The 16,138-nt window shown below is 36.3% G+C and overlaps 2 protein-coding genes across 3 annotated transcripts; one reads left to right on the top strand and one right to left on the bottom strand.

Annotated features, from left to right (window-relative positions):
* Window positions 1–189: 189 nt before the first annotated feature.
* rdh20 (retinol dehydrogenase 20) lies at window positions 190–4,828 on the bottom strand. Of its 2 annotated transcripts, XR_013822548.1 has the most exons (6): window positions 4,285–4,813; window positions 1,602–1,700; window positions 1,344–1,492; window positions 854–985; window positions 520–699; window positions 337–401 (listed from the first exon to the last, which is right to left on the bottom strand). XR_013822548.1 is itself a non-coding variant. In XM_079883788.1 (5 exons), the coding sequence occupies exons 1-5, from the start codon at window positions 4,735–4,737 to the stop codon at window positions 576–578; spliced, it is 957 nt and encodes a 318-aa protein (XP_079739914.1). In that variant the 5' UTR covers window positions 4,738–4,828; the 3' UTR covers window positions 190–575. The 2 variants fall into 2 exon arrangements, 1 of the variants encoding a protein (XP_079739914.1); XM_079883788.1 differs by having other exon boundaries at window positions 190–699; window positions 4,285–4,828.
* A 3,263-nt stretch (window positions 4,829–8,091) lies between these two features.
* LOC307165808 (somatomedin-B and thrombospondin type-1 domain-containing protein) lies at window positions 8,092–15,029 on the top strand (the record flags this gene model as incomplete). The annotated part of the gene is made up of 5 exons (XM_079883789.1): window positions 8,092–8,374; window positions 10,191–10,382; window positions 10,846–10,921; window positions 12,382–12,564; window positions 14,070–15,029. The coding sequence occupies 5 exons, from the start codon at window positions 8,092–8,094 to the stop codon at window positions 14,185–14,187; spliced, it is 852 nt and encodes a 283-aa protein (XP_079739915.1). The 3' UTR covers window positions 14,188–15,029.
* Window positions 15,030–16,138: the final 1,109 nt, after the last annotated feature.

The raw sequence follows: 16,138 nt of genomic DNA, 5'->3' as shown, positions 1-16,138 counted from the left end.
TCATTAATGTGTTTTTTTTATTTCAAAAAGGGACTGTGTACATTAATCAACATTCCTGAATGTAAATGTACCCAAATTGGCCCAAAGGCTAGTTTTCGTTGGTAGTCCCTGTGCTAGATGTTGTTAGGGCAAAAAACTAAAGAAAAGAAAAGAGAAAGAAAAACAACAACAATAATAATACAACCAGATGTGGAACTTGCGGTTTCTTTTATGTTTTTATGAACAAGTACAACAAGCAATCGTTTTCAATTGGAAGCCACAGGAAAAAAACACCTGTACACTCTTATTTAAATAGGTATTATGTCCAATGACCAGTCCCAATACAGTTGCATAAAAACACGTTTCAGATGTGAACCATATCAGTGGTTGTTGAACGGCTCACCCACGAGTGATTAGCCAGCCTGAAAAACAGAACAGCTAAATTGGGCCTAGATAACCAGAAGAAACCCATTTCACTTCAAACAGTGACATACCCACACATCCATAATAATATAAACGAATTCAAAGAATATTCCACACATTATTTGCTGCAGCTGTTCAAAAAAGACCCGTCAAATTTATAGTGTTCCAGATGTTTAAGCAGCCTTTATTGGGCCATTGGCTGCTCTTTTCTTCCTCATGGACTCAATGAATGGGTACATGCACTGGTCTGAACCCATAAAGCGATACGTCGCCACATTGGACTCCCATGGAAACAGGCTGCAAAGACAAATGTCATTCAAGTCAAATGCCGATGTGTAGGGCATCAAGGTTTGCTCTTGTATGGTGCCATAAAGGAGGCAGAATTATTTAGTATGATGCAGATGTGAATAGAAATAAGACTTCAAGCATGTTGATGTTGGTCTGTACTCACGCTCTGGCCAGGAAGGGCAGGTAGGTTATTCTGGGGATGCACACTAGCGGCTGGTCTATGAGAATGGCATTCATAGCCTGCTGTACGCAGTACAAGGGCTCCAGTGGAGGCAGGATCAGTTCAACCTCTTCCCTGTAGGGGGAGAGAGACGGCAACAGTCGAGTACTATGAAGGGCCATTTACTGTGATTTATACGTTCAGTGTAGACCTTAAGTGCAGTGCACTTGATATCTGAAGGATCATGTGACTCTGAAGACTGGAGTAATGCTGCTGAAAATTCAACTTTGCATCATAGGAATATATTACATTTTAAAATATATTCAAATAGAAAATGTTATTTTAAATGTATTTTTAAAAATACTTATTATAATTAATAATACTGGTTTTCTTGTATTTTTTAATCAAATAAATGCAGCCTTCTGAGCATAAGAGACTTTCAAAAAAAAAAATTTTTAATTTAATTTTTGAACAGTAGTGAATATACACTGACCTGATCCTGCAGCCATCAAACATGCCAGTGTCCACAACATAAGGGCACACAAGAGTGGTCTTCACTCCATCCACGTCCTCTTCCGTCAGCAGTTCATGGGCCAGAGACTCATGAAACCCCACCGCAGCAAACTTACTGGCACAGTAATCCTAAAATTCACACATACAGACACCACTAGATTAATGACATGAAAATTAGGAATAAATCAAACATTTTGAAGGTGGGTTCTGAATACTATGAAAAATGAGCCCTTCTCACCTCTACACAGGCTGTGCTGAAGAGTCCAAGGACACTGGCTATAGTGATGATGTGGCCATGATTATTGGCCTTCATCTGAGGGAGGAACGCCTTGACAGTCTACATGCAGACAAACAAAATAAAGCAGTTTGACATAGATATACCCTTAAAGGCATAGTTCCCCTTAAAGTTCCCCTATGCTATTTTAAAGGTTCCTAATTTTGTTTTGGAGGTCTCCTACAATAGGTTTACATGCATCCAAGGCCAAAAAAACTTTTCAGATTCAGTCTCTCTAAAACCCTCCTTTCCGAGAGCCTACTCTGTTCTGATTGGTCAAATGGCCCAGTCTGTTGTGATTGGTCTACCACTTACAGCACATGTCGGAAACTAAACGTCCATTACCATATCTGAATTTCAGCTCCGGAGGCTTGCTCAGCTCTTAATACACAGTGGTACGAACAGTAATGATGGTGTTGGTTATATCATATCAGTTTAACCAAAGTCCTTATCATTTGGAAGTGCATGCAAAGTGAATTTGCTTTCATAGCACAGAAAACTGCGTCTTCTCGACATGTCTACAACACAAACCTAACTCTTCCAGGAGCTTCAACTAAAGTGTTTGAGGGCGAGTCAAAGTAGACATTGTTCACGAGCAGCCAATGAAGACCATAGGCTGGAATTATGAAAATTTGTTACAAACCTACGTAGGTTTGTGCAGGAAGTAATTACTGACGACTCGTTTCAGGCAGTTCAGAATCGGTTCTTTCTTTTGGGAGACAATAAACCTGCACTTTGAAACTTTGCAGACCTTTTACATACAGTACACAAACAGCTATATTATCTTATTATTATATTATATTATTCTATAATATTTGAAAAAGCATAATAGGGGCACTGTCGTTCTAAATTCGTATGCTGTTGGTTTTTCTGTTGAACACAAACTGAGAATTCTATAAGAATCTTCATGCAGCTCAATGAAAACATCATAAAAGAAAAACACCATAACAGCACAATTAAAGTAGTCCACATTCGCTTTATTCTACGTCTTCTGAAGACATACGATAGCTTTGTGTAGTGAAGAGATTGAAATTTATGTTGTTATTCACTGATAATCCTCCCCACAGGCAAAGTTCTGAAATCTCATTTGGTTTGGTTAGAATTAAGATTTCTCAGACATTCCATTATATCACAATCAAAAGCATATGACTGAGAATGAGATTTCAGAGCTTTGGCAGAGGGTATTTGGTTTTGGATTTTGAGAGCCATGATTATTATGAATAGCTGCATGAAGGTTCTTCAAAAAAAATTAAATAAAAATTTTCCTACAGAAAAATAACAACATATGTGTTTGGAACATGGAAGGATGATAAATAAAGACTGAAGTTTTCATTTAATGAATATGTAAGCTATGATCTTACACAGACCAAACTCACCATTTTCAAGGCACTAACAAAAAATTAACACCAAGGATGTTTAGAAATGTACTATGGTAGTACCATGGTATTCTTTGTAAGGTGATCATTAGTTTAAATGGTAGTGCATGGTGCTAGAATGGAAGTTTTATCCTAACAAATGCTCAACGAACACTAACATTAACACATGTGATAAAATGTAGATGCACTGTAAGCTGCCTTGGAGTAGTGTGCCTGCCTACTGAATACATCTAAATGCAAAGAACCATAGCATCACCATCACTGAATGTTACGATCTCTTTTTGGCATCCAGTGCACACATCAGCTCAATGCTAACGTGTAGGCTGCTAAAAGATTGCTCAATGTAAGCATTAATCCACTTCGTACGTGGTCACGGTTATTTGCATTAAGAGGATCAGAGTGAGACTTTCGCTTGGTAAGAATATGTTTTATCAGAGAAGGGCTGTAAATAAGGCTAAAGGGATAAAATCAGGTAGGCCTAATTCCCACATTATGCATTCTATGCATATCAAGTAATACAAAGGCAAAGCAGCTTTATTTACTTCTAATCCAATTATTGTATTTGTTAAACTTCGGCATGTATGCGGAATGTAATTCAGTATTGTACAAGGTGTTCACATGGCATTGTACTATAATTCTCATCATTCTCAGCTTAGAAGATTCATTAATGTTGAGTCTAGGATTTTTTTTAAATGCTATTTATGCATCTTTATTTCTTCAAAGTCTATTGAGGTTTTTTGTCACTAAATTAACATTTAAGCAAATCCAAAGAGACTAACATGGTGAATTCAAGGCGAGGTATCCATTTTATAAGTTCATGCATTCTCTGGGAGTTGAAACCTTGACCTTAGTGTTGCTAGAGCCGTGTTCTACTGTTACAGGAAAATTATAGGCCTATATTATTATTATTGAAAATGAATTATTAAAAATTATTTAAAAGTACATATACTTTTTTTTAAATGAAGATAAACATATGTTGGTCACCCTCCGGTTGTGTTCCGGTAATTTTGACCTGGAAAGGGATTTATCCCCCAAAAATAGTTACCATTGGACTACATGCAACTTCCTGACTGTATATAGCATAAGCAATTTAAAAGGCCATTTAAAAAAAGGGGAATTTAAAGATCATTTAAAACACACACACACACACACACACACATCTTGGAACCAGGAAGATCATTGCAAAAACGGCTAAATACATCGTTTGAGATCATTTGTTTGAACTTTGAGGGTACCATTTTTTATATTTTACTTCAAACTTACAATCTTACCCAGAAGAGGGCGTGGCAGTTTACTTTCAGTGTCCTCTCCACCATGGTATCTGGGCAGTCCAGGAGTCTCTCACCGGCCACCACCCCGGCATTGTTCACCAAGTAGGTCACATCCCTTCCCACATCCTTCCGTACCTGGTCGGCAGTGCGGTACACTTCTTCTCGGTTTGTCACATCCACCGTGTACGCGTGTGCCTGGCCCCCTCGCGCCCTCACCATCTTGGCTGTCTCCTCATTAGCGTCTCCGTTGATGTCCCACAGCACCACTTCTGCGCCGTGTTTCGAGAACTCCAGGGCGAACAGGCGGCCCAGTGCTCCCCCAGAGCCGGTAATTAGCACCAACTCGCCGTCTATGGGCTTCGTACGTGGTCTCAGCACGATGCGCAGACAAGAGCGCAGGATGAAGTACACTACGTCCAGCATCATCATCTGTAAATCCATTAGGAAGATCATGGTGCCCAGGTAGATGTGTGTGATTGTTTGAGGTAGTGAGTGAGACAGCCAAGCTTGTCATTGGACTAGCCATGCCTTCCCCTCAGAGGCTGTTTAAATACTCGTCCTCAGGATTAGGGGAAAAACCTCAAGCCACTAATTAAACTGATTTTTGCTGTGAGAAAAGGTCTACTGCAAGACAGGACAGTGCCCTAAGGGAACACGGTGATGGAAAAAGATGCAATGCTCACAAAAGTACTGTGTTCCTCTGATACACTTTGATACAAAATGCAATATCCTTCATTCACCTCGAATGGCTGTCACTGATTATTTCGGTAATCGAGTAATCGGCTGATTATTTTGAAGATTATTCGAGTAATCTGATTTTTTTTTTTTTTTGTGGTAATAAAAATAGACCAAAGCAAAGACTTAAGCCTTTAAAATGATTTAAAATACATATAGTAAAAATGAGGCAATCATATTTGGTTTAAATAAAGTATCAAAAGCAAGTAGGCCTAATCATATGGTTTCATAGAACAACACTGTTAAAATACATAATATACATAATATAAACAATAATCTTATGTAGCCTACATTATGTATTATAACAAATGCCTTCAGCACTCCACACATGCAAATGATAGTTCGTAGAGCAACAATTACTGTGAATGGAGCCTCTCTGAGACGCATGTAAGTAAAAAAAAATAATGCATGTAAATCGCATTAAACCTAGGGCAAATGCCTTTTGTGAATTCAAAATAGCACTATGAAATAGTATGGTTTTTAAATTGTTTTAATACATTGCGCAGCCTTAGAAAACGGTCTAAGTGGTTCATGGATTCTCATCCGTTGAATTCACCAGGGTATCTGTACTGTACAGAATTTGTGTACACAACCATTGTATAAAATTATATAAAATATAAATAATCTGATTCTGAATATGTTAAAGCAGAAGAGTGGTGCTGTTCAGCTTCTATAAATCTATAGCAATTGTCTAATGTGCAAGTTTAGCAATGGCTAGCTTGAATGAACTATAAATCTCAGCATATTGCAATATTACATCAAAACATAAACCTTTAAACACTATCAATACCCACTTTCACACAAATTTATAGTCCTAACCAGCAGTGCCACAATATTATTGTTGATAATGTGATCTCATGTATGCTGAAAAAGCCACACTAAAACATAATGGAACATCATTGAGTTCCCTGAACCACAAAAACAATCCTGTGGACATTTGAAAACCACAACTGATATAATAGTAAATTCATTTTAGTAACTCTTCTTTTATTATTTAAAGAGTGGAATCATATAGGACTATGGAAGTGTTTGTGCTGTAAGGAGATTATGTGTGCGTGTAGCATTAATCTGTGTTGGTAATGCATTTGTAAGGCAATGCAATTCTTGCATGTTTTGAACAGTGTTAGTCTTGTTTAGTTATGGACAAAGCACTGTAGTCATGGATGGATCAAAGGTCTCCACCAGGTATTGCAAGCTTTAAATCAACTTAACCTCGCTTTTCAAACTCGCAAATGTCAAATTAATATTTATTTTAATGATATTTTGCATGGTTAAATCACATTAACATACTTTATACACACAGATACAGTATATCACATAGAAAATTGAGAGTTTTTTCTATTAAAAATTCAAATAATCACATGGTCAAAACCAGTGTTGGGGTAACATTACAAGCAACGTGAGTAACGTAATCAGATTACTTTTTCAAGTCAAATTACTTTTACATTTACAACCAAATACTACTTTTTCAAATAATTAACACAAGTTCTCACCCCTGTGGTTGCTAGTGCGCTCTTGCTGACTATCAAGTTAATGGTAAACAAACTGGAGTTACATGACATTGTTTACAAGCTGTTTTATTGGTTGAAACTCTGATTGAGCGATTACATGAGAGACATGATACGGATTTCGGCAAGTTGGACTGTATTCACCATATTTTCTGATATTCATTCATGTTTATTTCGTTCTTTAACGTAGTAAAAGTAAGATTCGCGTTCACTCGCGCTTCGTTTCGCTTGAACTGTGGTGATCTCGCGCGCCACTTCAAAGAGCGGCAAAACGGTATTTATCGTTTGAATTTTGTGATGAAGTGGACATAATTTGAAAGCTGAGACTTTGTTTCATATCGCAAGTAACAAAGCACAAAGCTTATTGCGATTTATTGGGCAAACATTCATGATATAACCTGAAAAGTGACCCACAGTCTCTGTTTCAACTTTCCCTCTGTACAGTAAATTTCCTTCAGCCTGAGGCTTATTCATTTCACTTACGGTGTGAAAGGGCCTTTACATTTGACAAAAATATATATATTTTGTTATAAAACAAAACAAAACAAAACAAGCAAGCCCAACTCAAGTAAGACAAAGTAACGCAAAAGTAACGTAACATTCCATTCCACAAAAAGTAACTAATTTACACAATTTTAGTAGGCTACAGTACTTATGTAATGCAATATTGTAATGAATTATTTTTAAAAGTAACTTTCCCCAAAACTGGTCAAAACTCATTTTAACATAACAGCATTTTTGAGTGTAAGGACAATTGTATTGTTTTTACTCTTAATGAAGCACAATTAAATTACAAGGACCTAGACTATAAATTAATTATACTTGAGACAAAAAAAGCCCAGTGGAATTCTATAAACTTATGTGAATACATGCAAAAGTTTCACAATATCAAAGCTCCCCTTATTTGTACACACACATCATTATGCACTTGCACGTGCCCATTTACCTCACATAACTTTTAAGTCCCTCTTTCTCTCTCTTTGCATATGAGTCATGGGAATGTGTATATTTGAGGCCCTACATTACAGCAGTGCCTATGGTATTGTTCTTTCTGCATGAATAGCCTCTAGCTACAGGAATTAATTTAATCCTCCCTTTTCACGTGTTTCAGCATCAATGGGCAATACTGGCCAGCTAAGGAAACATTGAAGAGAGTCCTCAAACACAAAATCAAAACTACTGTATATCCTAGAACAATTGTATTGGCTAAATGCAAACTGTTTTAGGTCATCCGTTACCTGCAATCTTTATCATTTATACAGGCCATTATTTTTTAAATTTGAAATGTAACTGCATAAAAAGATCAGTATACATTCTTCAAAATCAGAAGAAAGTCAGTCATGCGGGTTTGAAATGGCATGCAAATCATGACTTTTAGATTAACTAATCCTCTAACTTTGCTGCAAATGGTGAAGACATGAGTGTACTCAAGAGACTTTGTAATGAGTTTAACTCACCTTAAGTGCCATGAGGCCAAAAAAACCAAAACCAAAACCTCTGACTGAGCGAATTGTCACCTAAAACAGGCTGGGTAAATGTCACATGATAGAAGTCAATTACATGCATGAGATCCTCAGATGAGGGGAGCAACATATTCAGGCTGCTCATTATCATGTCAGCGTGCAGCTCCAGGGGCTCGTGGATGCTTTTCTACCTCGCTGTGCTGGTAACACTGGTGTCCCAGAGCGAAGGAGGTTGTCAGGATACAGGACTGTGTTGCTTTGGACAAAACCAGTCATGTATTACTGAAGACTGGAGGAAAGATCGCTCCTATGGGGAATGTTACTGCGACCAGGCATGCAAGACGACATTGGACTGTTGTCACGACTATGACCTTGCTTGTCCAGGTTTCTAGAATTTCATATTTTTCAGATGCCATGTATTAAAATTATAAAACAGATTCAGGCTGCTATAGGCCATGTCTGTGAGGCCAGATTTTATCCACAGCTTCTTGAACAATTTTAACAGGTTTAAAATGTATATGAAAATAAAATATTGATTGGTATTGTCTTAATTATAAACACACTGGCTGGTAGCGCAAATAGATTTACCTTACTGCACTTTGTTATTCTTATACACTGTAACAAATTATTTTCATGATTTATCACAATATTTTTTTCTTTTGTCAACAACTATGATAATTTATGTGGTTCAGATAACATGAGTTTCTGTTGATTAAACCAATGTCCTTCATCATATTAACTCAAATTTCTAATTTCCATAAACAATTTTAAGGAACCAAGTTACTTACTTTTTTAAGTTAAACCAACAATAATTTTTTTACAGTGAGGTCATTTCCCTATAGTGGCTAATGAATCGGAAGTCTCGCACATTTACTGAAAATAGCTTACTTTTGCATTGCAAAATAAAGTGGATGTTTTTATATGAATAATTTAGATGAATGTGTCAGGGATGTGCTGTAACTATATTTAAAACACTGGAGGATTGGACAAAGTTTTCAAACATCTTTTACTGCAGATTGTTTTGTGATCCTGTCACATTGTAATGTGTGATGGCTCAGTTAAAAACTACACTGGAGAGAGTAAACCTCATTTCACATGCAAAGAAGCCTTAAAGGCACGGCAACGACAACAGCCTGCTTAGTTTAAGTTTTAGAGTGAGGGTGGAAGACTGTCATCCTAGTCAACAGGGAACGTTATCAGAACTTTCAAGCAAAATTCTCTTAAATTTTTTATCAAAACGTCTTCCAGTAACATTAATAGAACATTTGTTGTAAGTTATATGCATGGTCTTTAATAATGTTGTTAAAATTTTATCAAAAAAACAATGTTTATACCACATTTTGAACATTTTCACACCTTAATGGGAACATTAGCAAAACGTTCGTAGAACTTATATTTTTTAGTTAGGATAAAAAAATTAAAAAAACATATTACAAGTGGTTTTGAGTTAAGAAAATAAAATGTATGATATGACCCCTTTAATATATTTCTGTTGCTGCTGCTGCTTATCATGTCTGGGCAACGATTAATCGCGATTAATTGCATCCAAAATAAAAGTTTGTGTTTACATATTATATATTTTGTATACGTATTTTATATAAATACAAACATGCATTTATATATTTAAGAAATAATTTATATTATATATACATACATATATTTTATAATATATACATGCATATGTGTGTAATATAAATTATGTATTAAAAAATATATACAGTATATACATGCAACTATTTCTTAAATATATACATGCATGTTTGTATTTATATGCAAACTTGTATTTAGATTTTATAATATAATATATACATGCATATGTGTGTATTTATATATACAAAGTAATTATACACAGTACACACACATATATTATGTAAACACAGACTTTTATTTTGGATGCGATTAATCGTTGCGCAGCACTTTTTAACCCCGCTATAACAGGAACGTCCCTAATGTTCTGGTAAGGTTCTCTCAAAGTTATGAAGAAACGTTCTTCCAGTAACATTAATAGAATGTTTGTTCAAAGTTATCTGGTCTTTAAAAATGTTAGCGCACAATGCTTCATTCATGAAACGTTGGTTGGATGTTTTTTTAACTGGATGTTTTGAAAGATTTCATTTCTCAATGGGAACGCTAGCAAAGCGTTCTAAGAATATATTTTGTCAGCTGAGAATCTGACACATCCACTATGTGTGTGTTTTAGCCGTGTCCTGTGTGGTGAGTGAATGGAGCGTGTGGTCTGGCTGTCTGGAGCCGTGTAAACCCACACTTCGCAGCAGGTGGAGGCAGGTGATTCAGGAAGCGCGTAATGGAGGCGAACCCTGTCCCGCTCTCCATCAGACCGCAGGCTGCGCAGAGTACCGTGATCAACATGGCCCCTGCCTGCAGTCACTGGGTATGGTAATCTATAGCTCTGTGAAACATCCTTTGCCATCCTTCAACACAAATGTCAAATTTAATAATCAACAGTGGATCATATCTTAGATTTGAGGTCAACCCATTAGATCCATAATAAAAGCAACTGGTCGTAATGATTTATACAGCCATTATTTTTCCATTGAATTGTTATTCTTGGATGGTACACATTACATCCCATTAATCTTATATAATTACATTATCAGTACATAGCCTGTTTCTGAGTGTAATCCAATGATGAACTGTAATCATCATCATCAGTTCATATGCTCTAAGCACTAAAGCAACAATCTAAATGCCAGCTTTTACCCTGAACAACTGTATAGTACATGAATGTGCTTTTGAAAATGACTTGTGAGACTGCAGGTGAAATATGAGGAAATATGCATTAAAATCTCTCTTTCATAATCTTTGACCTACTCCTTTGTCTCATTATTTTACAGTCCCAGCTCTCATCACCACGGGTGGCTATGGAAATGCACGGAAAAAGAGGGATATTTTTGACAACAATATCACAAGGTAAGTTCTGACAGTTCAACACTAAATTGTAACGAGAAGTTGCATGGTGGTATTGTTTTAATCTCACTATCCACCACTAAAAATAGTACACATACCCTGACGATACAAAATGTATTTGTTTATAATGACATGTACCTTTGTAGCAACATAGTTGTCTTTGATTAGTACAGTAATGTTTAAAAGTTTGTGAACGGTAAGACTTTAACGTTTTTGAATGAAGTCTCTTGTGCTCACCAAGGCTGCATTTATTTGATCAAAAATACAATACAAAACAGTAATGTTGTGAAATATTATTACAATTTATAATGTTTCTATTTGAATATATGGTAAGACTATTTTAGTGACGTAGTTACACGTTACTACATGTACTTACTATAGTAATAACATAGCCGCTTTCCGACCGGAGGAACCTTTTCACAGTTCCTAGAACTATTGGCTAAACTGAAGTACCCGGATGTCGGCGTGCTCGCACCGCAGGAACTAGGAACGATTTTAGTTCTAGGAACTCCATTTGGAGGAACTAATTTAGGTCCTACTTCAGAGTAGGGTCTAAACCAGCACCCACCATTTTTAAAACAGCTAGAATGTAAACACACAGATTATAGCCAATACAGATATTATTTACTCCATAAACTAACTATACAAACATGGAAAACAGTGATAGATGGGTCTCTAAACCTTTATGCTGAAGAGAAAATCCAACTCAACTTTGAGGGGACCAAGCCAAACATGATTATGTTTATCTGCCCAGCCAGCAACACTGGACATCAACCACACGACATAGGCTAATAACCTTTTTTTCATATACTGTCTACTTTCTATAACAGTTCTATCTAATAACATATTAAACAGTACTGTTAGACAGATTGCTAACTAATAAACACAGAGAATGCAAGCATTGTTTGCTCTGGCGTTCTCAGCGCCGCCAAAATAAAGGTCACCGTGCTTGCGTCACTCCCTTACCCCTCCTACCAGTTCCTATGGCCACTTGGCCAGTGCGAACGCAAACAGCAAAACAGAGTTTGGGGGAGAGTAGTTCTTAGAACTGTTTAGAAGTGGACAGTTCCTAGAACTAAGTTGGTCGGAACTACTTGGTCGGAAAGCGGCTAATGATGCATAATTACAAGTAACTAACCCTAAACCAAACCCTAACCGTAACTCTTTAGTAAGTACATGTAGTTAATTAATATTACACAGTATAATGTACACAAGTACAATGTAACTACTTAAAATAAAGTGTAACCGAATATTTTTGTATTTATTCTTTTGATGTCAAAGCTACCACTACTAATCTTTAGTGTCACCTGATCCTTCAGAAATGATTGCAAGATGCTGATTTATTGCATCCTTGCTTAATGAAAGTATTCATTTCTTTCAAATAAAAAATAAAATAAAAATCTTACTGACCCCCTTTTGAACGGTAGTGTGTATACGTAATTTCTGTGTCTGTATCGCCTCAGTTACTGTGTGGAGTTTGAACTGGCGTCCCTGTCGGCGGGTTGTCAACGCAGCTTCAGTCCTCACACACGTTGGATGCGGTACCTGAAGGAGGGGCATCAGGTGTGTGTGGAGTGCCAGCCACCAGCACTGGCCCAGGGTCAACGCTACTGCTCCGGGGATGGGGAGAACATGGGACAGGACAGGTAAGAGGAGAAAGACCTGGATTTTTTTATTTTTTATTATTCCAGGCTCCTTTTTTCTAAGGCACATTTATAAAAGCTACTTAAATGTCCTAATTGAACTAAGGCCTAATCCTGGCTTAATCTAAGCCCTGTTTGTGAAACCAGGCCTTGGTAGTATACTCCAAATACATTTACATATTTATGTACTTAATATAAAAACCCTGCAATTGTACTTTTAGTATACTAAATTTGTATACTTAAATTTGGAACAACTAATTTTGTACTTAATGCACTTTATTTATCTGGAAATAACGCTGAGGTCCAACTAAAGATATGCTTAGTATATTTGATTGTGCTAAAGTTGAACTATTGCAAGTGTACTTTATGTACACTTTAAATCTTGCATTTAAAGACTGATGTTATACAGAGATCATACTATACTAATAGTGATATTAAAACACATTTTAGGCTTAATATTAAGAAATGTGCATTGTGCAATAAAGAAGTACTCCAAATAAAGTTTAATTATAATATTTATATCAGTAAGTCTCAAGTGATGTCAAAAATATGTTAATGGTTTTGTATTATACTTAGTATGAAATAAATGTATTTTAAATACATTTTTGGTGTAGGATGTTTTCTACTAGGGCAATCATTGGAATAAATGTTAAAATACACATTATTTCAAAAGTATAGCCACAAGACTACTGTGATAAAATTAATCTTCTCATAGAGTGAGAAGATAAAACAAACGCCCACAGGAATTGCCAGAAGCAAACTCCCACTGCAAATGTAGGATTTAGACAGCCATAATACTCAAAGAACACACTATTATGAATGGAAGAATGAATATTCACTATCGTTAAAAAAATTGAGTTCGATAAGATTTTTAAGAGTTTTTGAAAGAAGTCTCTTATGCTCACCAAAGCTGCATTTTTTGATCAAAACTACTGTAATACAGTAATATTGTGAAATATTATTACAATTTAAAATAGCTGTTTTCTATTTTAATAAATATTTCAAATCTTTTGTAACATCATAAAAGTCTTTACTGTCACTTTTGATCAATTCAATGCTGAATAAAAATAAAAAGCTGTACATTTATTACTTGAGCTGTAAATCATTATGTGTTCCCTAACTAAAAACCAAAAAGCTAAAAATAATTTCAAATGGTCTTGATACTAAGTCTTGGCCACTAGAGGGAACCATGAGACATCGTTAAATATGTAAGTGCTTGTGTATAAAACACAATGTACTGGTTTGAGGTCCTCATTTGGAGCACTCTAGAGCCTTGTTATGTTTTTTTAATAAAAAGAGAGTAATCACCTGTTTAATCTAGTCTACATTTAAAACCCTAATGCTGCTGGGGTACTGTTTTAATGTAGTATTTATAACCAACACATAAAACGCTTTAGGTAGGGTTGAAACTCTTAACCTAGCTCAAGGACATCATCAGCCAGAGCAATACCCATCACTCTATCTGTCTTCCTCTATCATCTCTTTCCATCACATTCTCACTCTCTCAGGAGGTTGTCTCTGCAGTGGCAGGCCGTGGGGAATCCTCAATGCAGAGGGGTGTGGAGACGAGTCCGTCGACGAGACTTCTGTTCCTGTCCCACTGTACACAGTTTTCTCTTCATCTAACTCGCACACTTTAACTGGGTCATGAAATTTCAAAGAAGTGATGATAGAATGTAACTCAAAGCAGCTCTAGGCTTGTAAGCCTAATGATACAGTTGATTACAGTACGTTATCAAGAACAGATTCAATATTAGTCACAGAAAATTCACATTTCCTCATAAAAGACTCCTTACTAATGCTTGCGCCCGTTATATTATGATTAAGTAATGCGTTTTAAGAAGTAATTCTCCAATGCATGAATTAAAAACTGTATTTTTCAAGTGTGAGATAAGTTTTCAAATGCTTTTTGGGACCTTAGGGCTACACCATTTGAAATCATGTGTATAAACTCTAATGACAAAACAGAATAATAGGTAAAATTAATCATCTGTATCATTTATTTGATTTCCAGCCAACCAAGGGGGGAGGGGGGATATCTCTTCTTCATACTGCAAAGAAATCTAAAGATTTCAGGACATTTTGACACATTTTTGGCTCTTTTTCCTATATAAGACAAGGAATTGGCTTTTCGTCACATACAGAACAAGTTACAGCTTCAGAGGTACGACATGCATTAAACAACATAACACACGTACAGAAACAACGGCATAGAAAGTCAACAGGTAGAAAGATTACAAAACAAACAGCCTTTAGACCTACAAACAACATTGTAGAAGATTTAGGGGAAGGGAGGGATTGTAAACAGTGCTCTCTTTTTTTTAAGTTCCCTGGAAATTCTATGTGGATGCTTACAGTAATTTCTTTTCATCATGAAATGCTTCCTAAATTTCATACTACTAGTTACCACTGTTATTTTACAATTTCGTAAGAAAACAACAAAAATCAAATAAACGAAAGATGTTACTTATTTGTGCTTTCTGGTTTGAATGAAATACACAAATCATAAAAAAAAAACCTCTCATAAATAAACTGAATTAAAAGTCAAAGTGCCTGTTATATAACACGTTACTGTAAATCTAACATAAACATAAAACATTTTATTTTCAAACAGCGTCCATGTTGATGCTGGAAGCATCACTAGGTCGTCACAGTTTGACAGCTTTGTGAGCAAATTTTAATACCACTTAATTTAAAGGATTTTATAAATGTACCATGATGAATTGCAACCTGCACTGTCGTGTGGGTGGGTATTCTAGACAAAACACCTTTAATGCCATCAAACCATCCAATAAGACACTGACATTGTACTCAAATTACTGATTGTCATCACTGTTTTTAGACTGGAGTCAAAAAATATCCCACATATAATCACCCATATATAATTCGCTCTAATTTTTGTTAATGCTCTAAGCACACTGCACTGCAAGTGTTCCTCGTGGGACGTAAAATATTCCAGACATTACTTTGTGAGATTTATGGATCCATGGATCATTAAAAAAAAAACAACAGGGTTGACACTGACCTCAGGGCACAGCCTAACACAGATACACAGCAAAGAGAGTTTTGAATGGCTTCAGTAAGGTCACATTTTAGTGATAATGTTCTCTCCGTATGAATCTACTGAATGAATAGGGTATTGAATGTGGATCACACACCCGGCAGATCATGGATATTCCATAATATCCACATAAAAGACCACTAATTGGAGCAAGGGACCTTAGCACTCAGAAAGCAGCTTCCTCTCCACACCATTACAGTAAGCAGTACATGTTGTTGCATTCATAAATTATTCTGGATAGAGCAGAGGGGGAAGATCCCTCTCACTTGCAGTTTTTTCTCTCCTCCCATACACACCCTCCTCCCGCTCTCTTGCAGAAAATTGGTATTCCGTTCACACCTCACTTCAACTCAGCTAAAATCATTGAGACAGGGATGGAAGCATACACACTCACAAGTCTCGGTAGAGGCCGAGTTTCCCCCCATCATCTTTGCACTCCCCAGATAACACATACATATTCTAAGAGACAAGTACATTCTGACAGTGTGACTTTTAATGATGGTACGGATGCAATTG

Source organism: Squalius cephalus, assembly GCF_949319135.1.
Source record: "Squalius cephalus genome assembly, chromosome: 10".
Taxonomy (NCBI): domain Eukaryota; kingdom Metazoa; phylum Chordata; class Actinopteri; order Cypriniformes; family Leuciscidae; genus Squalius; species Squalius cephalus.
Note: the sequence above shows the minus strand (reverse complement) of the source record. Positions and strands in the feature narration are given on the sequence as shown.